This window comes from Cibotium barometz, chromosome 2 (genome assembly GCF_041138505.1).
Source record: "Cibotium barometz isolate CiBa-2024 chromosome 2, ASM4113850v1, whole genome shotgun sequence".
In the NCBI taxonomy this organism is placed as follows: domain Eukaryota; kingdom Viridiplantae; phylum Streptophyta; class Polypodiopsida; order Cyatheales; family Cibotiaceae; genus Cibotium; species Cibotium barometz.
The window spans coordinates 13004156-13027665 of NC_141047.1; the positions used below are offsets into that span (position 1 = coordinate 13004156).

General features: G+C 42.8%; 1 protein-coding gene across 4 annotated transcripts in view; it reads left to right on the forward strand.

Moving 5' to 3' along the window:
- The first annotated feature begins 8055 nt into the window (after positions 1 to 8055).
- LOC147640662 (Pseudouridine synthase family protein) overlaps positions 8056 to 23510 on the forward strand; it is a 55212-nt gene continuing 39757 nt past the window's right edge. For 3 of the 4 annotated variants that reach the window (XM_086813959.1, XM_086813950.1, XM_086813941.1), the window contains exons 1-2: positions 8057 to 8446; positions 17973 to 18116. In XM_086813959.1, the coding sequence (XP_086670085.1) occupies positions 8177 to 8446; positions 17973 to 18116 (414 nt within the window). In that variant the 5' untranslated portion in view covers positions 8057 to 8176. Of the gene's footprint in view, positions 8447 to 17972; positions 18117 to 23510 lie in introns of all 4 variants that reach the window. The other variant, XM_086813968.1, reaches the window with a different exon arrangement.

The window sequence follows — 23510 nt, forward strand, 5'->3', positions numbered from 1 at the left end:
TGAGTTTTGACCTTTGATAAAAAGTTTTTTTTCAGCTTCAATACAAATCCAAGATAACTCGGGAGTATTAAGCTAAGTCAATTTCTTCTTTATTTAATTATTTTTAAATTATTTATTGTACTTGCTTTATTTATTTATCTTTTTGCATAAAATGGCCAATTTACTTACATAATCCTCAATGCAAGAGCAAATTGCTACACTTCAATAGCAAATAAGCATGATCATAGACACAAGTCAGAGCATCGTATTAAGCATTCTAAGCATAACCACGATTCTTGGGAAAGACTCACGGATTAGCTGAAAGGCATTCACTTTCCAAAACTATCATGGAAAGAAAGATGCTCGAGTGCTTATTGCTGCATGGCTCAATTAGCTGGTTTTTCATGTGTAAAATTCTCAGAAAAAGACAAGATTAAATGTGTTTGCAATCATTTGATTGAAGTGCTACTTTATGGTGGAATGTGATTAAGCAGAGAAAGCATTGACCTAGTACATGGAAGGAGTTCTATAAGCTTTTAAAGAAATATTTTCTTCCTTTACATACAAGGCTAAAGCTCATCAATGATGGGATACTTTATGCCAACTGGAGAAAGAGAATGTCTAAGCTTACATCAAAAATTTTTAGGATATTCTATTATACAGGTTCAAGTAATTGAGAAGGTCAAAGAAAGAGAGTAAAGAAGGAAATTTATTACTGGCCTCAAAAACCAATCATTGGGAAAGACGTTAATATGTTTTATCCTTGTAATCTCAGTTCTGCTATCTTGCTCTCAATTTTGAATGCAAAACTTATACTCCTAGAGATTCTAGAATGTAGGATACTACTTATGGAAAGTCTTCTAAATCCTCTTTCCCTTCGGGTAGTTTTGATAAATCTAGGATATATAAGGATAAAGATGTGGCCAAAGGAGATGCTTGAAAGGATAATAATTAACGAGCCCTCAATTGGCAAACCTTTCGAGTCATCTTCACCTATAAAATATCCAATAATAAATTGGTAAACAATTATTTATAAGTATACAAACCAGCAATAAATTGGTAAATAATTATTTATAAGTATACAAACCAGTAATAAATTGGTAAACAATTATTCAATAGGTATACGAACCATCACCACACACATGTTCATGAGGCATAAGTACTCCAGGAACCACCCTGGTATATAAACCAACTAAAACAAACATAGGAAGCGGCAAGTCCTACTAGTTGATTGCCTTGTATCATAATCACCAGCCTAGTCTGAATCATTGTATGTATAAAGATGTAAGCTGCCCCCTGGGATAGAAAAAAACCAAGATCTAGGGTACCTTATAGGTAATAAAAAATGTGTTTCATTGCTTGCCAATGCTTTATGCCTGGGCTGTGCATGAATTTGGTCAATAGAGACATCCTAAAAGTTATGTTAGGCCTCATGCTACACAAGTAAATGAGGCATTTTCCTACCTGGTTGTAAATGCTGGCTTTGAAAGGTTCACCAATGTCATGCATGTTGAGCTATAAACATGGTTCTACTTGAGTAGAAAGCGGCTTTCAGTCTTCCATGTGAAACTTTTTCAGCAAACTCTTTATGTACTTAGTTTGTTGCATAACAAAGCCATCATCTTTGTGCATAAACTAAATGCCAAGACAATAGTGTAAAGGCCATATCAAATTCAGCTTTCAAATCAACCTTAAGATTTGAAATTTCTTCTTCACAAGTTTATGTACTCTACATACAAGATGACTATGAGAATATTGGCATTTCAAACCATACAATGCTTTGTGTAATCTACATACTTTATGTTCTTCAACATGAACTTCAAAACCAATGGGCTGATTTACATATACTTCCTCTTGCAAATCCCCATTCAAGAATGCAGTCATGATGTCCAACTGATGCACTTTCATCCTTTATGGGCAGCCAATGCACTCTCCCTGAACAGATTGTAGTCATTCTAGAAGTAGCAGTAAAAGTCTCCTCATAATCTATTCTCTTTTTTTGAGAATAGTCTTTATCCACAAGTCTTTCCTTGTACCTGTCAAAGGTACCATTAGACTTTCTTTTGACTTTATATACCCACTTTGTTCCAGTGACATTCTTGCCCTTTGGCAAGTCTACAAGATTCTGTGTATTATTCTTTATATGATAGAAGAAATCTCATCCTGTATGGCTTGCACCCAGTGCTCATTCTCGTGTGCTTCTTCATAAGAAGAAGGCTCTTTTGAATCAAAGAGACCCCCCATGGCAAATGTAGACTCCTTGTGCTGTACATTCAATGCATGGCTAGAAACTAGCCCTTGTTCTTTTTGTCATTAGTGGAGCTGAAATTTTGCTATATTACAAGGTTTTCAACAACCATCTAGGCACAGATTTGGCTCCTTATTTCTCTCCTTGACAATATCTTCAACCTCTTATAGAAGGGCCTGATTTGCTAGCTATTCCATATGTCTTACATCTTTTTCAACGTATGACATATTTTGAATAGGGGTTGGTTGACCATTGAATCCCCACTAAGGGCTATGGGTAAAAGCCCATCGAACATGTTCTGTGAGCTTATATCATGACTTTTATACAAGCTGAGCATGGGTTGAATTGAGTTTTCAGCAAATACCACATCTCTATTGAAAAAAATCTCACATGTTACTAAATATAGAGATGGTAACCCTTGCTCTCATTATTTTGTATGCATATTCACAAAACATTTTGTATGCATATTTATTAATGCCACTCACTTGGTATTAATAAATATGCATTGTATACCTTGAATACGGTATACCTTTGACTCTTCCTCCTCAGGTCTACTCGCTGTCCTCCTCCAGCCTACTTGCTGCCGGCTTCCTCAACCTACCCGTCGTCGCTGGCTTCCTCCAGCCTACCCGTTGCCGTGTCCTTCTCCAGCCTACTCGCATGTGCCTCCTCTTCCTCACATGTTTGCCCCCTCCCCTCCCCTTCTTGTGTGGACGCCTGCATACTCAACAAAGAGAGTGGGCGCATGCAGAGAGAGAGGGAGAGAGAGAGAGAGAGAGAGAGAGAGAGAGAGAGAGAGAGAGAGAGAGAGAGAGAGAGAGAGAGAAGTTTTGAGTATAGAGAGAAGTTGGGCCGTTTTGAGACCTGCGAAGCACAAGCATAGCAAAACGGACATTGACTTCAGATAGAGATAGAGAGACAACATTGAACGCTTGAGACGGAGGTGATGTGCATGCAAGACATGTTAGACCACACAAATAAAGAAGCTTACTAATACGGGACAATTTCACAGGTTTTGAAACCTTTTTTTGTTATTGAAATATATCACTTTTTCGAAGCGCACAATTAATTAATTAATTAATGTGTCGAAGAAAACACTTTGGGGCCATATTGATGGTGTCTTCATTGGACCACATACATCACTATGTATGAGCTCTAATTTTTTTCGAGCTCTAATAGCTCCATCCTTGGTAAATGGTTTGCGATGCATCTTTCCCAAAATACACCCCTCATCACATACATATCTTGTTGGAGACTCGAGAGGTGGCATATTGTGAGCCATCTGATGCTTTTGTAAAAGCATCAAGCTCCCAAAGTTTACATGCCCGAAACAGGCATGCCATAGTTTTGCATCATGCATAGCAAGAGTGGGGCAACTACTATATGTGTATCATATGAACACTTGGTATAATTGTCCAGCTTATACAAGCCTTTGCATCGTGTTCCAGAAGTGACTATAGCATAATCCCTTAAAGGATCCTTGAGTAAACACCTCTTATTTGTAAATTAAACTACCAAAGCTTGATTGATTATGGTTGCAGAGCAGATTTTTCTTTATCTGTTGAACATACAATACATTTCTTGTGCATACATTTGCACCATTGGCTACAATAAACATAACCTTGCCTATCCCTTTTTACTGGATAAGTATAATGATCTGCACCTGATAAAATGCTACCACCATTATAAGCATAAACCAAGTTCTGAAATACATATGACTTGAAGCACCACTATCAAAATACTAAGTTATATCCTTATTGTGGGATGTAATCAGAGACATATCATATTCTATAGAATTTGGTGTTCCATTATTACATGTGACCAAAAATGTTCACTCCTCGTGGATTACATTAGCAGATTGCTTTGATTTGTCATTAGCAGACAATTAGCATTACTTGCATCTTTCTTCTTCTCTTTTGCCATCTACTTTCTACATTCATTTTTGTAGTGGCTAGGCTTATAACCGTAGTGACATTTGCAATTCCGTTGGGGCTTGCTAGCATCCCCTTTTTTTTATATGTATTACCTCTAGAAGAGGGCTTTCCATGACTAGCCTTATTGAAATTGTGTCTTGCATGCTTAAAGCTCTTTGCTTTCCCCTTGTCCTTTGTTGAAAATGCCCTACGACCATGGTTTCTTGATAGATTTACTCTTGTTTGTTCTTCCTGTGCCAAGAGCAAACCCACTAACTCTTCAAAAGTGACAGGTGCACCTCCTCTCATAGAGAGATTGAGAGAGGTGTGAAAGTCCACATATGAGGGAGGCAAAGAATGGAAAGTAGTTCAACAACCGTTCCTGCAAATCTTTCACTTTGGTGAGGTGATCTGTCATAGAGTCACCCTCATCCATAGAAAGAGTATCCAATTTGTTGGGAAAAGCATAATGAGTGATAATGCAAGCTTAATGTGAGCAAGGAGTGATAAAAGAGCTATGGTGGTTCAAGATAAACCATGGTGGTCACATGAGCAAAAATGTAATTAACTAGCACTTAATCAAGGATTAAGAGAACATAATGACAGCATAATAAGGAGCTTCTCATAGCATATAAATTCATGTTTTTCTCATTAGGAGGGCCACCATTTTATAGCCAAGGTGTACATGGTTGAGTGACATCACTGCTTACATATTATCAAAGGCATCCAAGGCCATCTCCCCCCACATGGCTCCCTAGAATATAGCCTCAAGAGCATCTAATGAAACTCGCCTATCTCAAGTGGGGGTTTACCCTTCATTCACCTGGATTCCCTTCATATTACATGGTCCTTTTACATTTCATTGTGGCCCTTAACCTTAGACCATGACATTGATCATATATTCCAACACCCTCCCTTGATCATGGCATGGTATATTGCCCTCCCTTGATCATGGCATGGTATATTGCCCTCCCTTGATCCAAACATTACATGAAAGAAAAAGCTTAACTCATAAGGAGTATAGCTCTACAGTACATAAAAGAAATTAGCATTGCTCATAGGGAGCATAGCTTCTACATTGCGAAAAGAAAATAGCATGACATGAAAAACATTCCTACATGAAAACATTCCTCTCCCATACCCCATCATCATCATAGCATCATCATCATCATATCCATGGGCATCATCATCATTTGTTGGTCATGGAGACCCAACTCCCCATCAATCCCCCCTTGAGGGCTACATGGCCTACTGAGAGATATTGTGGGCATCATAATAACACATAACCTACATCATCGGTGGTTAGAGGTGTCCATACATAAACATTTGGGTAAGAGAGGGCATAAACATTTGGGTAAGAGAGGGCATAAACATTGTTGGTAAGAGAGGGCATAAACATTGTTGGCTTTAGAAAGCCCATTCTGCATCTACCGCTTCATCAAAAGAGGTAGTAACATTGTTACATGCTTGAATTGCTTCTTCGGAATCATTCGAAGTGCTTGCCATATTTGCCTGGTTGGTGTAACATTTGTCGGCGAGGTGACCTGGCTTTCCACATTTGGTGCATATTCGCTTTGGCTTGTCTTTGTGGTAGCAATTCTTGGCAAGATGTCCTGTCCTTCCACAATGTGTACATTGGAGTGATTTGCTGGCTTGCTTTTGAACAAGGTATGCCTGGTTTGAGACAAGATCAATGGCTCTACCTTTCAACTTCTTTTCTTCTTCCAAGAGAACACTCTCTATTCCCTCCAAAGTGGGATCCTACATGTACTTTAAGGTTGGCATGAGTGTATCATACTCGGATGGCATTGACTTTAGGAGGATGGCTATGGCATCACTCTCCTTGACTGGTTCATTGATGGCTTCGAGCTGGGCCATCAAGCTCTTCATGGTGTTGATGTGAGATGCAAGTGTCTCATCAATCTTGTACTCTAGACTGTAAAAGTCTACTTTGAGACTGATTTTGCTGTGGAGGCCTTGAGCACCAAAGGATTTATCCAGTGAATTCCAAGCAATTTGTGAAGATGTTCCATTACCAATGTAATGTATATAACTATCTTCAACTCCAAGGGCAATGAGAGCTAATGCTTTCTCATCCTTGGTTTGCCAAGAGACTTCTCCTTCTCGTGTGGCAGGTTTAGGTATAGTACCATTGACTACACCATTGACTATGCCCCAAACTCCTTCTTTCATTAGTAAAAACCTCATTTTGACTTGCCAAGTGTGGAAGTCATGACCGTTGAATTTCTTGATGAAAGAGGATGATATGTAAGTTGACTCCATGAATGGATTTGAACAATGCAAAATATTAAAAGCTAGAATCCCCCTTCACCATATAGATGCATAATATTACTCAAGAATTCCCCAAACCCATAAGCTTTTGCATAGTAATAATAACTGGGCCTAGACTTGATTTTCATCCTAGGTTTTCTAGTTTTGCTTTTGGGTTTCAATGATTTCTTGATATAAGCTTCATTAGATGATTCCGCATCCAAAGGCATGATTGCAAAGAGGTATCCTCTTGGGTTAGTAAACCAAATACATCTGTCACATTTTGAGTGATGAGGTCAGAATCCACACTACCAAGCAACCCAATGGTTCTGTGCAAACTTTTCGCCTACAAAAATGCTAATCTCAAGCAAGATTATTCTTATTATAGATTCTCTCTAGTATCAAAAACACTCAATGCATGTACATGTGTTTCAAATCTCTACCATCTAACCCTGATACATGTTCCAATCAGAAAAGCCCCAAATTTTGCACACAATATTAGCTTCAATTTAAGCTAAATTACATGAATTTTACAAAAGCCCCAAAAGTTGCATTATACAACTTTGGCTTCAATTTGCATGGATTTGAGAAAAGTCCCAAAAGTTGTCGATCTGTGTACCGTAGCACTTACAAGCTTAAAGCATCATGAAATGATTGAATTCAAAAGTGCAGACCTGCAAACCTTCGAGGGGGAGGAGCTACTTGGCGACTACGACGATCTGGTCGAGTAGGTACAACAGGTAACAATAGCTGGTTAGGTAGGTGTACATGCGACTACAAGCTGGTCCGTACAGCAAGTGATAGTAGTTAGTAGGTATAGCATGCGCATGGTGAAGAACAACGACGATTGGAGAACAGAGATGGCAACTGCTGTGAGAGCAATGATGGCGGGACTTGAGACGTACAAACAGCCAGACGGAAAGTTAGACGGAACGGCCATGTCGAGACGGAGAAGAGGTCCAAAACTGCACGTGAATGAGGCCTCTGCCACATACGCCTCAAAATGGGCGAGGCGAAGCGCCGCCCGTTGTGGTTGCAGCACTGCTGTTGGCTGGGTGGCGGTGGACCTCCCCACACTAGTGTCTCTCGGTCAGCTGGTGACAATGGACGACGATGGTTTAGTGCCAAGGGGGGCTGAGCGGAGGGGCGACACTAGCGCGATGGACCTCCCGCACTGGTGCTGCTTGGTCAGCTTGCGAAAATGGGCGACGACAGTTCAATGCCCACTAGTGCTGCCAAGGGGGGCTGAACAGAGGGGTAGCAGGTGCACAATAACCATCTTTGGTGCACACAGAGTTCCGCTCACAACATTTTTTCACGGGCATGTCTAGGCAGTCCCGTGGGGGTGGGTAGCTCTCTTCAAGAGAGCCCACCAAAATGTTGGAGAGAGAGAGAGAGGGAGAGAGGGAGTGTTAAAATAGAGATGGAGACAACAAGCGAGAGTGAGAATCAGTGGAGGTGATGGAGTCAACCTATATCCACTCATCATAATAATAATAATAAATATGAAAGTGTAAAGCAATAGATAGATGTCTAACACTGTCCTTTCACACCACACGGGATATCCAGGGAAAAAACCATATGCCCTTGGTTAGGACCTATTCATACTAGCACTACCATAAGTATGCATTTGCCTTCAATTCAATGATATTTATTTTATGTGCGTGTGTGTGTTCTACGACCTACCAAACAAAGCTCACTGTTCGATCCCCTGCAAGGATGTACGAAGCGTCGTGCTCCCTCTTAATCGCAGGGGCTTAGGAGGATGCCGATTACAATGCCGCTTCCTCCTCCCGTCTTTGTTCGGCTTCCCATCCAGAGGCGTCTGTTATCGGGTGGGGTCTGCTTATGGAGCTTCCGGGCGACCTCTTCTTCCCCGGAAGAGGCTCTCGTCTTCGACGGCTTAGTGCAGGATGGCAGGATGCGTCTGGACGCTTGGCTTGCGCTGCAGCTGCCTCCGCATATCAGCCGAGCGCGCGTCCAAAGCAGCATCCGCTCCGGATTGGCACACGTAAACGGTCAGTCAGTGAACAAGGTTCTCGTGTCTACCTTCTAAATTCTATTCTTTTCATCGCATGCAAAATCAGTACCTAGTACATGGTCAACTTTTTGAAGAAATAGTAGCTATCTATCGCTACTGTAGTAAGGAACGAAAGGGCAACAGTTCACGTGAAAACACATACAGTATAATCTTCCTTTCATTTAGTTTGTAGTTGGTGGTAATTCAGGGTGTAGATGTTATGTCCCCAGGCTAATCGGAATACTGTACTCTGAATTTGAGTTTGGACCAAAGTCTCGAACCTCACAGATTCAGCCTACTGGCCCTTGGTGTAGACATAAGTGTCTTACCACGAGGTGCCAATCCACATGACCCTTGGTGTAGACGTAAGTCCTTTGCCATGCATGAGGGGTCTATGGAGTTCGTTCATAGGTCCAAACTTGTCCAGAGGTCGTAAGCGTAGAGAATGCCCAAATAGTTTCATCCTTCCTCTTCTAAACAGTTGACCGCAATTGAAAAGCTTTCAAGTATGCTTCTAGGAGCTACGGATACTTTGGAACTATATCTCATCCATCCACTTAGCATTGATAGGTGAATAGTTCTTGAACTTCATAAGGTAGTGTCTTCGAAGTTTGTCATCTGTAAGCATACACTCCTTGTGAAACACAATCTGATCTGGCTGGTACATCTCTTCCAACTCATCCACTTCAAGTGGATCTTCCATAATTGGCTCTTTAGGTTCTTGTCCCACATATTTGCGCAAGAGGCTTGCATTGAATGCATTGTGTATTCTCCAATAATTCGATAAAGCCAATTGAAAAGCCACTTCATTGATCATGTGAATGACCTTGTTGTTAGAAATAATGTCCTGACATTATTATGGGCAGTGGCCAATGTATTAGGACCGGCCGGGCACTTTTTACTCACTTTAAGTGAGGTTTTTTCCCCGCGCCCAATAAGGCGCCCAACTTACCGTTATGTGAAACGGGCACCAGTTAGGGTTATTATATGCCCTAAGTTTTGTAACAAACTTATCTTCATTATTTGAGCTCCATCGTTTTTGCTCCTTGCCTCCACACGTTTTGTTCTGTTTCTTCGTGTGCTCCACACCGTCTCTCACACTCACAATTGGTATCAGAGCAGGTTGTTGTTCCTGCTCCCGCCTTCCCTACTGCTGGTGAAGCACTTTCGTCGCGAAGAAACAGGTCTATTGTGCTGGTCGCCTGCTTCTGGTGCTGAAAAACAGGTCGCCCTCCTTCTACAGACCTGGGCGACTGCTTTCTGTGTGTCTCGGGCACTGTTCTGGTGCAAAAAGCAGTGCTGGTCGTTTTTCTACAGGCCGTACAGCATCTGTGCAGCACGTGTGGCTGCTGGTTGCTGTTTTTCTGTTCGTACAGGTCTGTACGACCAGTTTTGGTGCTGTTTTCTGATAGTACAGCAGCCGTACAGCAGTCGTACAGCCCTATCTGCTGTTTTCTGTCCGTACAGTTCTGTACAGCACCTGCTGGTTGCTGTTTGCTGTCCGTACAGCCTTCTGTACCGTCTTCTGCATCAGTTCTTACCTCAGCAATCTGCAGCAGCAACTCGGGTGAGTCTACCTGCTGAATTTTGGAGCTTAACTGTGAATTTTGTCAGCAAATCAAGTCAAAAATTTGGGGCTTTTGCTGTTTTTGTGTTGCTGCACAATCTGTGACAGCTCCCACAGGTTTTTTGTGGGAATCAGAGAAATTTGAGCCACCAAAAATTTGGGGCTTTTGTTGCTGTGCTGTCTATCTGTGTGAAACAGACAGTCTCGAGCAATATTTGTGGACTCTTGTGCAGTCAGTCTCTTTTGCAGGTTACAGTTTGCTCTCATGGCACAGAACACCGCTGATGTGTTTGGGTTTTTAGCCCAGGAAGATAAGTTGGATGGAACCAACTATTCCCTGTGGAGCTTTATGATCAGGAATCTGCTAGTTGCAAAGAATTTGTGGAATTATGTAAGTGGAGCTGAGGCAAGGCCTATGCATGTGGCCCCAGCTACCCCTCCACAACATGGCAGGCAGCAGGTTGTACCACCAGCTCCTCAGGCACCTACACAGGAACAAACTAGGTGGGATTCCAGGGATGCTCAGGCACTCTCTTTGATTGCACTTTCAGTTAAGAGGTCCATTATTCCGCATATCCGTTCATGCAGGACATCTCAGGCTGCATGGGATACTTTGGAGCACATGTATCAGGCTCGCAATGAGGCTAGAGTTGCCTTTTTGAAGCGGGAACTATCACACTTGTGCATGGATGAGGGTGATTCTATGCAGGATCATCTTACGAAGATTCAGGATTTGAGAGAACAGCTCTTGAATATTGATGAAATCATTTCTGATGCTGAGATGGTCACCACTACACTTAACTCTTTACCGAGCTCTTATTTGGGTTTTCATACATCTCTTCACTTGTCCATGAGGGGTAATCCAGTCCCTCTATCCTTTCAGGATTTGGTTGGACTTTTGCTGCAGGAAGAGCAGACTCGAAAAAATGTCATGCAAAGAAGTGGTGAGCAAGCACTCTTTGCCAAGAACAAGGGCAAAGGAAAATCTGGTGCATATAAGCCTAAGTCAGAATCAGGACAGCCATCTAGTAAAGAGAAGGATGATGCACAGAAACCTAAAAAGAAGGGTAAGTGCCATTACTGCAAGAAAACAGGTCACTATATTCATGAATGTCCTAAGAGGATAGCCAAGGAAAAGAAGAAAGAGTCTGGTAATTCAGTTGAAGACTCTTCAGATGTGGATAACAAGAAAGATGATGCCACAGTCAATCTTGTGGAAGAGGATTGGTGCTTCTTTACTTGCAGCTATGATCCCTCAAATGAGGTACATTCACTCAGTGTGAGTGAAAGTGGTGATGTATGGTTCTTTGACCTTGGTGCCTCAAGGCACATCACGTCCAGAAAGGATTTGTTTGGCAAGATGGTACCTTCTTCATGTGGCAGAAAGGTTACGTGTGCAAATAATGCTTCTTATCCAGTTCAGGGCACAGGGGATGTTATGCTTACAGCCATTAATGGCTCAGAATTTCTCCTTCAGGATGTATTGTATGTGCCTGGGATAAAGAAGAATCTTCTCTCAGTGTCTTCTTTTGCAAAGAGAGGGCTGGTTGTTTCCTTTGAGGATACTAAATGTATGGTCCGTGACAGGGAAAGTGACTTTGCTTTGGTTGCTACAGGGACCTTATGTCGCGGTTTGTACCGTCTTGATCCTTATGAGAGGCACAGTGCATGGGTTGTTTCTACCTTTACATCTGCTATGCAGGATGCAGAGTTATGGCATGCCAGGTTTGGGCATGTAAATTATGGCAGTCTCATGGCACTTCAGAAGCTGAAAATGGTAGATGCTCTACCTAATTTAGAGACTCCTCCTAGACATGTGTGTGAGGGATGTATTTTGGGAAAGATGCATCGTCAGGCTTTCAAAAAGGATAGAGTTGTTAGAGCTGTCCGCAAATTGCAGCTCATTCACAGTGATGTATGTGGTCCAATGAGGACACAATCCTTGGGAGGTCATTGGTATTTTGTTACTTTTATTGATGACTTTTCCAGATATGCCTGGGTGTATGCTTTGAAGAACAAATCTGATGTCTTTATGCATTTCCGACATTATGTCAACATGGTTGAAAATGCAACAGGACAAAAAGTGCAGACTCTCAGAACTGACAGAGGGGGGGAATACTTATCTAAAGTATTTGATGCTTTTTGTTTAGAAAAGGGCATAGTACACCAGTGTACTACACCATATACACCTCAGCAGAATGGTGTGGCCGAACGAAAGAATAGGTCACTCATGGAGATGGCCAGGTGTATGCTGAAAGCAAAGGGATTGCCACATAAGTTTTGGGTGGAAGCTCTTATGTGTGCCACTCATGTGTTGAACAGGTGCCCTACAAAGGCACTCAGATCTGTTACACCCTATGAAGCTTGGTTTGATCGGAAACCTAGTGTTGATTATTTTCGTGTGTTTGGTTGCTTGGCTTATGCACATGTACCACAGGAGCTTCGTGGGAAGCTTGATGATAAAGCCATAAAGTGCATATTTGTTGGCTACAGCAGTCAAAGTAAAGGGTACCGTCTCTATAATCCTGTCACACGCAGGATTTTTGTGAGCAGAGATGTTGTTTTTGCAGAGAATTCAGCACAACCCATTGCTGAATTTAAATTTCAGCAACCTCAGGAGTCTTTTGATGTATTTGAAGGGTTGATACCCATTGGCATAGGAACCACAGCTGATATACCGGCTGAATTTCAGAATTTGCAGCCACCACCTCGTGTGTTTGATGCTTTAAATCAGCCCCAGGCTGAGCCTAACATACAGCAAGCAGAAGAGGATATTGTTGTACAAGAGAGGACAGCTTTGCAAGAAGCTAGAACCATTCCTCGTTGGGCTATACAGACTCTTCAAGAGAGTAGACTTGCTGCTCCATTACCAGGTAGGACACGTAGGAGTACACGTGAGGCTGAAAGCTCTCATTTTTCAGAGTCAGCTTGGGTGAGTTCTATTATGGATGAAGAGGAACCTGAGAGTTTTGAAGATGCAAGTGAAAATCAGCATTGGATGCAGGCCATGCAAGCTGAATTGGATTCTATTGTTAAGAATCATACATGGGATTTGGTGGATTTGCCTCCTGGCAAGAAGGCAATTGGTACAAAGTGGGTTTATAAGGTTAAACGCAAACCAGATGGTACCATTGACAGGTACAAAGCAAGGCTGGTTGCTAAGGGCTATGCTCAGAAAAAGGGCATAGATTATGAAGAAACTTTTGCCCCCACTTCTCGGATGACCACCATCCGTGTTGTTGTTGCTATGGCTGCACATTATGGCTGGTTTGTACATCAGTTGGACATAAAAACAGCCTTTTTGAATGGTGATCTTGAGGAAGAGGTTTATGTGATACAACCTCTTGGTTTTGCTATGTCTGGTGAAGAGCACAAGGTGTGCAAGTTGAGAAAAGCTTTGTATGGCTTAAAACAAGCACCGCGTGCCTGGTATGCAAAGATTGATGCATTTTTGACTAGCCAGGGGTTCACCAACAGTCCAACTGAAAGCACCCTCTACATCAAGAGAGATGGGGGGGATATTTTGATAATCATTCTTTATGTAGATGATATGCTGCTCACAGGTACTGATGCGGATAAAATTTCAGATTTTAAGTCCGAACTCAAATCTGCTTTTGAGATGTCAGATATGGGTATGTTGCACTATTACTTGGGCATACAGTTCATACAAAGTGAGAAGGGTATCTTTATGTTACAGTCGAAGTATGTACAGAGACTGTTGGAAAGATTCAAATTTCAAGATTGTAAGCCTATTCCACTCCTATGGAACCAGGGCTGAAACTTACAGTACATGATGGCAGTGAATCTTTTGATGCTATTCTCTATTGTCAGGCTGTTGGGTGCCTGATTTACTTGTGCAACACCAGACCAGATATTCAGTATGCAGTATCCCAGGTGAGCAGATATATGCACAGCCCACGGATGCTTCATTGGCAAGCTGTAAAGCGTGTGTTTCGTTACTTGCAAGGCACCAAGTCTTATGGCTTGATGTTTCCCAGGGGGGGTGACTTGCATTTACATGCATACAGTGATTCAGATTGGGCTGGTGACTTCGACACAAGGCAGTCTACCAGTGGTAATTGTTTCTTTTTGGGACACTCATGCATTTCATGGTTGAGCAAGAAACAATCTACAGTAGCTACCTCGTCTTGTGAAGCTGAGTACAGGGCAGCTTTCACAACGACAGTGGAATGTGTTTGGCTACGCAGACTCTTGGCAGATCTTCATCCTTTATTGGAGGAGCCTACTCCGATTCTCACTGACAGTCAGAGTGCTATTGCAGTAGCACGGAATCCTGTGTTTCATGCACGAACGAAACACATAGAGATACATTATCATTATGTCAGAGAAAGACTTCATGCAGGGGAGATCAGCATGATCTATTGTCCAACACATGACAATGTCGCAGACATTTTCACCAAAGCTTTACCTCGAGAAAAGTTTGAAGCTTTCCGCAAAGCTTTAGGCTTACTTCCATTTGGTGATTGACATCATGCCTTGTACCCACATTGGCACTGCAGGGGGGTGTTAGAAATAATGTCCTGACATTATTATGGGCAGTGGCCAATGTATTAGGACCGGCCGGGCACTTTTTACTCACTTTAAGTGAGGTTTTTTCCCCGCGCCCAATAAGGCGCCCAACTTACCGTTATGTGAAACGTGCACCAGTTAGGGTTATTATATGCCCTAAGTTTTGTAACAAACTTATCTTCATTATTTGAGCTCCATCGTTTTTGCTCCTTGCCTCCACACGTTTTGTTCTGTTTCTTCGTGTGCTCCACACCGTCTCTCACACTCACACTTGTAAAGGTCCATCATAGTACCCGGTAGGGATCTTTGAACACATCTCCTCTTTTTCAAGCCTCTTCTAGAGTCTGGCTTTCTTAAAGTTTAGCTATACCCAATCATTCTTTTTGATGTCCAATTGCCTTTTGTGCTTATTAGCATTCCTCTTATGTGTCTCTTGAGAACATTCAATGGCTGTCCACGTGTGCAAAGGTAATTTCTTTGTCTCTGACATACTTGTCAACGACAAATTCTCATCCTTTGTGTAAGATCCTCTAAGAAAATCACCTAAATCACAGGCTAAACAGAAGGTTAATACCAACAACACAGAAGGGTGGACCGTGGAGGAAAGCTCACCACCCCACCATGGTCAGTGTGGTAGATCTCCCACGAGCCATGGGCTAAAGCTCACTCCCACATATCCATGCCAAATCACCCCTTGCATTCCATACCATGAGAGCCTGCACCTACATGCCCTTAGCAAGACTATTTGTGATTTGCCATGTCCACAGCAGAAGTATTACTACTTTGGTCCAGGCAGATACTGACTGTTAGTCCTCCATGGTAATAACCCACTCCTCACTTATATAGTGATAACTGTTGCTATAAATAATCATCCACTCATAAATAGTCAGTTCACATGGAATTATTAATTATGAGTCTTAGCCATCCGTATTCGCATGCTTTCCCTAATCTTAGGGTCTCCTAATCCTACCAAATTAGGCTCTAATCTCGAGGATCAGTATTAGGTACGTAATATACTTCCCCTCCTCAGACGTTTACGCCTAAATGAAGTCAGGGAACTCATGTTACAACTAGCCATTGTCTCCCAAGTTGAGTCCTCGTCCGTCCTATCTTTCCACTTAATTTTGTAGTCAGGGATCAAATTCTTTCTAAGTTGCCTCTCCTTGAAGTTAATCATGAGCTCCGGCTCATGTGGAACAAAGGACAAGCCATCAACCTCAACAAGTTTTTGAGGAGTATCAATATTATCCTTAGCCCCCAGTTTCCCCTAGAGTCTGCTCACATGGACAATTGGATGAACTCACACATTAGGAGGTAAATCTAGCTTATAGGTCACTTCTCCAATCTTTTTCAGAATTTGGTAAGGTCCATAGTAATTGGGGATAACTTCCTTTGCCGTTTGTAACATCTCAGAACTCTTGGGTACTCTCAACTATATTAGCTTTCCCTCGGATAACTCCCTCGGTGAACATTGACTATTAGCATAAAATCAAGCTTTGTTATGAGCACTTCTGATAGCATCTAGTGCATTGATGTAAGAAAACATTGGAACGATATAATGAGATCACCTCAATGGAGCATAGTGACCTTCTCTAACTCAACATAATAAACATGTGTCCACTCCTGTGACTGCTGCTTGCATGTGACCTATCTCCTGGAGAAACCCAAATACATGTTTCCACATGAAACAAAGACCTGTATCAGCAAACATTGGGTGACTTGTTTCCCCATTAAACATCTGGTCTGGCATGAAACCCATGTCCTGTTTCCACGTGAAAACATTCTCGGCACATACTCAAATGTAGTGCCAACACAACACACAAACAAAAGAGAGAGCTCTTACTGAATATGTCTGGCTGTATTTCTGCCCCACAACTATGTTACATAGGTTTGCCCAAAACTGCAGGTCTCTCTGTTCCTTCCAAGCAGGAAGAAAGCAATCTGCTCCATGGGTATCCACCCATGAGAGCTTGCGTCGCTCCCATGCCAAGAAACATAGCCATGTTACCTTGTACTTGCAGCCAATAACCCATGTACACTGTACTTGCAGCCAAGCAAAACAGCCCATAAACAGTCTCAAAACATTCCTGAACGGGTCTCAAAACAACTCCGGAATTGCTCATGTTTGTAGCCACATGCACTAATCCATAAACCCTTTCCAAAACAGTCCTGAACCAAAGCAAAGAGAAACTGAAAGTTCCATCAGTTGAACGCCATCGACATGATGTCTATGTTCATGAGGAACCAGCCCCTGGCCGCCTGTATGTCCAGAGAAACCAGCCCCCTGCCTTTTGCAAAAACACGCCAGCCCTCCATGAGAGAGAGATAGAATATTCCTGCGTTTCCAGCAGGTCAGCCCGCCAGCTCATCCCAAGAAAAAGCACTAGTGCTGCTGGGCGTTTCATAGCAAGCGAGGGAGGGAGAGAGAAAGTACATCCTCCTGGCTGCCTCTGCCCGACCAAGAAAAACACACACACTTCTCTGCTGCAGCCCGACTCCTGCTGTTCAGCCCTCCCCTTTTTACTAATAGAGAGGCGCCTAGCTGTCATGCCATCTGCTCGCCCCTCCCCAAGTGAGAGAGAGAGAGAGAGAGCCCAAGCGCGTGTGCAGTCCCCTTGTTTTTCCACCAATAGAGGCGCATCCAGCCCTTTGCTTTTTCACCAATAGAGAGGCGCCTGCTGCAGCCCGCCAGTCCCTCTTCAGAAAAGCACACGCGTGGCCCCCCAATAATAGCTTATGGGCCACCATCCTTTTATAAAAAGTGTTCTTTTATTTTTTAAGGCTTTTAAACCTTTGTCCCCCTAACCCTTTGTCCCCTTGGGTTATGTGAAAGGACTTTAATCACTTGGCCCCAACCTGGTGCCATTCACACTGTCCACCATGTCCCGGTGCACACCTGCATACTGTCCAGAGAAAAACACAGGGTCGTGGCATAAGTTCACTGTATCCTTGGATATCTTGGCGTAGGAGTGTCATGACATTTCAACAACAAGAGCTCTCTCCTAATCTCATCATTATCCGATATGCAAACTCTAAAATCCTAGAAGAACAACGTATTCCGAATAAATTATTGACTTTTAGCCACCTTGACAAGTGGTAGATCAATCCTTCCCCAACCTCCACCTCATGTCATAGTCCAACCTACAGGTAGACCTATGTAAGAAACAGTCAGATTCGAAGTAGTCATGAGAAGAGAAGCTTTGAGCTTGTAAATCACATCTTCTAGATTGAGTTGGTGAAATGCAAGTTGTGTTCTTGCATGTTATCTAGGTTGAGTTTTTATCAGAAGAGGGAGTTCTTTTCGATACAGTCCAAGTGGTAGTGAAATGGCTAATATCGAGTATAGAAAGGTTGCAAGTCAAGTTTCTTTTGTTCTTGTGTGGTTTCATAGTTTTGATTGTGAAGGGTTTTGCATGTGGCATTGATTTCATGTTGTGATTGCAGGTCTCATATGCTGTTCGAGCTGGTGATCATGTGAAATGTGCAATTGCTGCTCTGGTTCCTTTGAAGGCAGATCCTGAAGACATTGCTTTGGACATTGTATTTGAGGATGATCATGTACTTGTTGTGAACAAGCCAGCTCAAATGGTATGACATTTTATCAAGGTTGTAACTACTTATGTTGGAATTTCTCGTAGTGTATGTTTAGAAGTCTTTGCCCATGTACTAGTTGAGTATGTTCGTGTTGAGGTTAATTGATTGAAAGCTGAGCCAAGAACGATCATAACTTTCAATAAAGAAGCTCTCACAGATATTACATTGGAATCTCTCATAGTGTATTTTTTATATGTCTTTGCCCATGTACTAGTTGAGTATTTTCATGTTGAGCGTAATCGATTGAAAGCTGAGCCAAGAATGATGATAACTTTCAATAAAGAATCTCTCACAGATATTAAAAATAGTGCATACAATGTGAGTTTTTCAGATTGAGCCAAAGACGATTTGGCTATGGTTATGCCCAAACCTAGGATCTGGTTTTTATATAGTGAAAAAAACGTAAGTATACTTAAGGCAGTACCTGGTCTGATAGGCCTTACTTTGTGCATACACAACCGATGACTTGCTCATAGAGTGTGATTGTGGCCCAAACTTGTCCTTCATACCTATTTATATTAGTCGGATGATCAGCCTTTCTTTTGGAACTGTATCCAAAGCCTTGTGGAAATCTACAAAGGAGCAATATAGTATCTGTTTTAATGGCTTTGAGTGTGAAAATATGGTCCTGGCCAAAAAGCTTGCCTGGCTCATGGCTCAAACTCCATGGCATTTTACTCACTCACTTCAGCATAACTTTACTAGTGATGGAAAATCTTGGCCATAAAATGCCAACCATAATAGTTTGGTAATTTTTTGATATGTGGAGGTTTCACGTAACTGGTAAGGTGTAGCTGTGGCAAAAAGTCTCGTTGAAAAGTTGTGCCAGGGTTTTACAAGTGTGAGTGAATAACTCTGATTGTAGACCCTCATTATAAAAAAGAAATGTAACATGCTATGAAACCGATCCTGTCAAGTGGGAAAGACTCCGTTGAACACCCACACGCTTAATAGCACAACTTTAAAACCACAAATTTGAAATGGACAACTTAATACAACTTGAAATTGAAATGAAATGAAATGGAAAGATGGGACACCAGCACTGGGGCCGGAACGGGCCGACCCCCCCCTCAATATATGATATATTTATTGGGGGTATTTAATAAATACAATGCTCCACGGGTTCCAAGAACCAGATGATGTCCATGTACATATGAAAACAGTACCAAACAAATATGCTCGAAGCCGACGTTCGAAGAAGATACTCGAAGCAGAATGACCACTAGCGTGGTCTAGTCTCTACGGTCCTGTGCTTTCACTGGACTCCGCGGAGAGCGCCTCACTGGTGTTCCGAGACCACGCACAAACAGGCGCTCTCGTACTAACGCATGGCTCTCCCGATCTCAGCACCTTTGGACCGAGGTTCTCCAATAGAGCTTGCACAACCCGGCACCGAACGGGTGTTGGCCGTATAAGGAGTCGGGAATCCCTTACCAGATTTAAACACAAAATACTTTACTTAAATCTGAAATTCACTTACTTGTGGATGGCTGATAGAGAACCAATACCCATGGTATTTGTGTAGAAGATGTAGCCACCCAGGAGATGTGAAATCCTCTTGTAGTCGCCAGTAGAGAAAATGTGCAACCTCTTTCAAAGTAGGGAAAAGAGAGGTAGAGTGGGCACACACACAGCTGCGAGCATGAGAAAAGGGGCAGCCTGCTGGAGAGCAAGTGCAGCCACCTTGTATGGAGAAGGGATACTTGGCTGCAGCCGCCTGTGGGGAGTAGAAGCAGCCGCCCGCAGAATAGGTGCAGTCGCCTGTATGGGAGGTGAAGCAGCCGCCTGCAGGAGAGGAGGATGAGGAGGCGCAACTTGAGGAACAGTAATTGCCTGGCTGCAGCCGCTTGCAGGAGAGGAGGATGAGGAGGCGCAACCTGAGGAACAGTAATTGCTTGGCTGCAGCCGCTTGGTGATGCAGCCGCCTGCAGGAGAGGAGGATGAGGAGGCGCAACCTGAGGAACAGTAATTGCCTGGCTGCAGCCGCTTGGTGATGCAGTTGATAGGGCAGCCAGCCGCCTGGGAAAAGCAAATGTAGGAGGTGGTCGCCGTCTTTGTTTTTACGAAAGAAGCTGGAAGCGGTTCATGCCCACGCTTGAGAGAGAAGGTTTTCTTTTATAAAATTAAAGTGGGGTTAAACCTTAGTGATTTCCACGCTTGCATGTGGGTGACTAGTGTGGGTAGGTAACTATGCCCACCCCCACACACTTAAGTGGGGCTCCCCACCTTGGCCCCTAAGTGGGTGCCCAAAGGGGGTGCCCACTTTTAAATGAATGTGAACACTTAACCTTATAAAACAAAAGTTTAGGAATAAAATATTAAAAACAACATGTGCGACATACTTACCACCTGTTCACATTCACCAAAACTCGTCAGAATACAGAGCAGACTTCACGACTCACTGGCAGGCGTCCCCGCTCAGTAAGTAACACGTGAAGCAGGCAAACACAAAAATACATGTCATGCGAAAACAGTTTCAAACATGCAAAATATGTGTGCATGTGCAAATAGTAACATGGACATATCTCCCGTTCATGGAACAAGTACAAAATATCTGTCGGCACAAAACTGGCACGACATAAAAACATAAAAACCTGGTCTTCCTATGGAGTGACAGTCCCATAGGTAAGACACAGTTCCAAGCACGAGTCTCCCTATGGTGTGACAGTCCCATAGGCAAAACACGGCACGAATACTGGCTCTTCCATGGCGTGACAATCCCATGGGTCGAACACAGTCCAGGTCATACACGGGTGGCACCAGTCTGGCTCCCGTCCATACGACACCATCCTGCTAACACACGGGTGGCACCAGTCTGGCTCCCGTCCATGTCAGCAAAATACTGGCCTCTTCACATGAGACACTGGCCTGGCCTCAAGTGAACGAGACACAAAATCTGGAGATGGACCAAATGGTCGGCCAATTGGTGACATCCCCCGGGCTTCTAAAGAGTTGTCCTCAACTGAAAAGCCTCAAGATATGCCTGCAACAATTGTGGATAATCAACAAAATAATCCTCATTTACCCACTTGGCATCAATAGGCAAATAATTCTTAAACTTCACAAGGTATCTCCTGGAAAGCTTTCCTGCAGGTAGCTTTCTCTCCTTGTGAAAAACAATCTGTTCTGGCTGGAGGATTTCCTCAAGCTCTTCAATCTCTGGCGGATCTTCTGTGACAGGCTCATCAGGATTTGGCCCCACATATTTCCGAAATAGACTCACATGAAAAGCATTGTGAATGTTCCAATGACTAGGTAAAGCAAGCCTGTATGACACTTCATTGATCTTGTGAATCACCTTGAAGGGTCCATAATAGCGAGGAGAAAGCTTAGGATATGATCCTTCTCGTCCTGGCCTCTTCCGAAGCCTATCCTTCTCAAATTTCAGCAATACCCAATCACCTTCTTTGACTTCCATGTCCCTTCTATGCTTGTCAGCAGCCATTTTATGCTTATCCTGAGATCTTGCAATGGCTGTCCGTACTTGACCAAAGGCAACATCCAAGTCACGAACATATTCATCAGCTACAAATATCTCATCCTTGGTACGAAGGATGGGTGGCAATACCACTCTGCCATAGATAATCTCAAACGGAGCCTTTCCCGTGGAAGCATGGATCGTATTGTTGTAGGCAAACTCAACAAGTGGAAGATACTTCTCCCATGCAGTCTATTGATCTGCCACATAACATTTCAACAAATCCAACACGGCTGAATTTGCAGCTTCACTTTGGCCATCCGTTTGGGGATGTAAAGCTGATGAAAACTCAAGCTTAGTACCCATATTATCAAATAAAGCCCTCCAAAAGAGGCTGGTAGTCCTAGGATCTCTATCCCCAACAATGGATTTAGGCATACCATGATGCTTGAAAATATTAGCAAGAAAAAGCTTTACCATATGATCAGCTTTGATGGTTTTCTTGACGGGCAAGAAATGAGCTTGTTTGCTAAACCTGTCCACAATAGTCCAAATAGCATCATTCCCATGCTGGGATCTAGGCAAGTCCATAATAAAATCCATCGTGATACTTTCCCAAGGTTGCGAGGGAACAGGCAATGGCTGAAGCAAACCTGGAGGTTTTTGCCTGTCAAATTTCACCTTTTGGCAAGTAATACACGCACGCACATAAGCTTCAATGTTTTTACGCATGCTCGACCAAAAGAAATACCTCTGAATCATACGAGTATGTAAATATCGATGCTTCTATCAAAGTAGTAATACCTTTATGACCAGCATAAGGTGGAGCGTGACATTCGTCCATAACCTTTGGACGCAAATCCTTTACCACATAGGCAATTATCCTTCATGAGATAACCCTCGTTGATAACATAAGAGGCATGTGAATGACCAGCCATCAAATCAGTCCATATATGGCAAAAATCAGCATCCAAATGATACAAATCTCTCATAGCAGATAAGTCTCCATGAGAGGCCACTGAGACTGCAGCAACATAAGGCCTCCTGGATAGTGCATCGGCCACCACATTTTTCTTTCCTGGAGTATGCACAATCTGAAAATGAAACATGGAAAGAAAATTTGCCATTCTCATCTGCCTCTCTGAAAGCTTTGTTTGAGATAGAAAGTATCTCAAGCTTTGATGATCTGTCTTGACTACAAATTCAGCCCCAAGAAGGTAATGTTTCCATATCTTTAAGGCGTGAATTACAGCCAAGAGCTCTTTCTCATAGATATCCATATGAAGCTCAGCATCATGCAAACGACGACTCTCGTATGCAACTGCATGCCCTTCCTGATTTAGGACAGCTCCTATGCAATCACCACAAGCATCACATTCAACCACGAATGACTTATGCAAGTCAGGAACAATCAATACTGGACCACATATGATCGCATGCTTGAGCTGCAAGAAAGCATCCTGTTCCTTTGAAGTCCATTTGAAAGCAGTTTTCTTCTTTGTGAGATCATGTAGAGGAGTGGCAATCATGGCGAAATGCCTTATGAAACGCCTATAGTACGAACATAATCCCAGAAAACTACGTACTTGATGTACGTTTTGCAATTCGGGCCAATTGCGAATGGTCTCTATCTTTGCAGGATCCATTGTAACTCCATCTTTGGATACAATGTGACCCAGATAATGAATCTCTGAAAGGAAAAACTCACTTTTCTTGGCATTGACAAAAAGTTTATGCTTCCGCAACTCTTCGAACACTGTGACCAAATGAGTTCTGTGTTCCTGCTCATTCTTGGAGAAAACCAAGATATCATCAAAGAAGACTCCTGTGAACTTGCGATGGGGTCGGAATATCCTATCCATCATACGATTAAAAGTAGCAGGAGTATTGGTGAGACCAAAAGGCATTACCAAGAATTCATATAATCCGAAGGCTGTCCTGAATGTAGTCTTATGGACATCTTGTGGCAC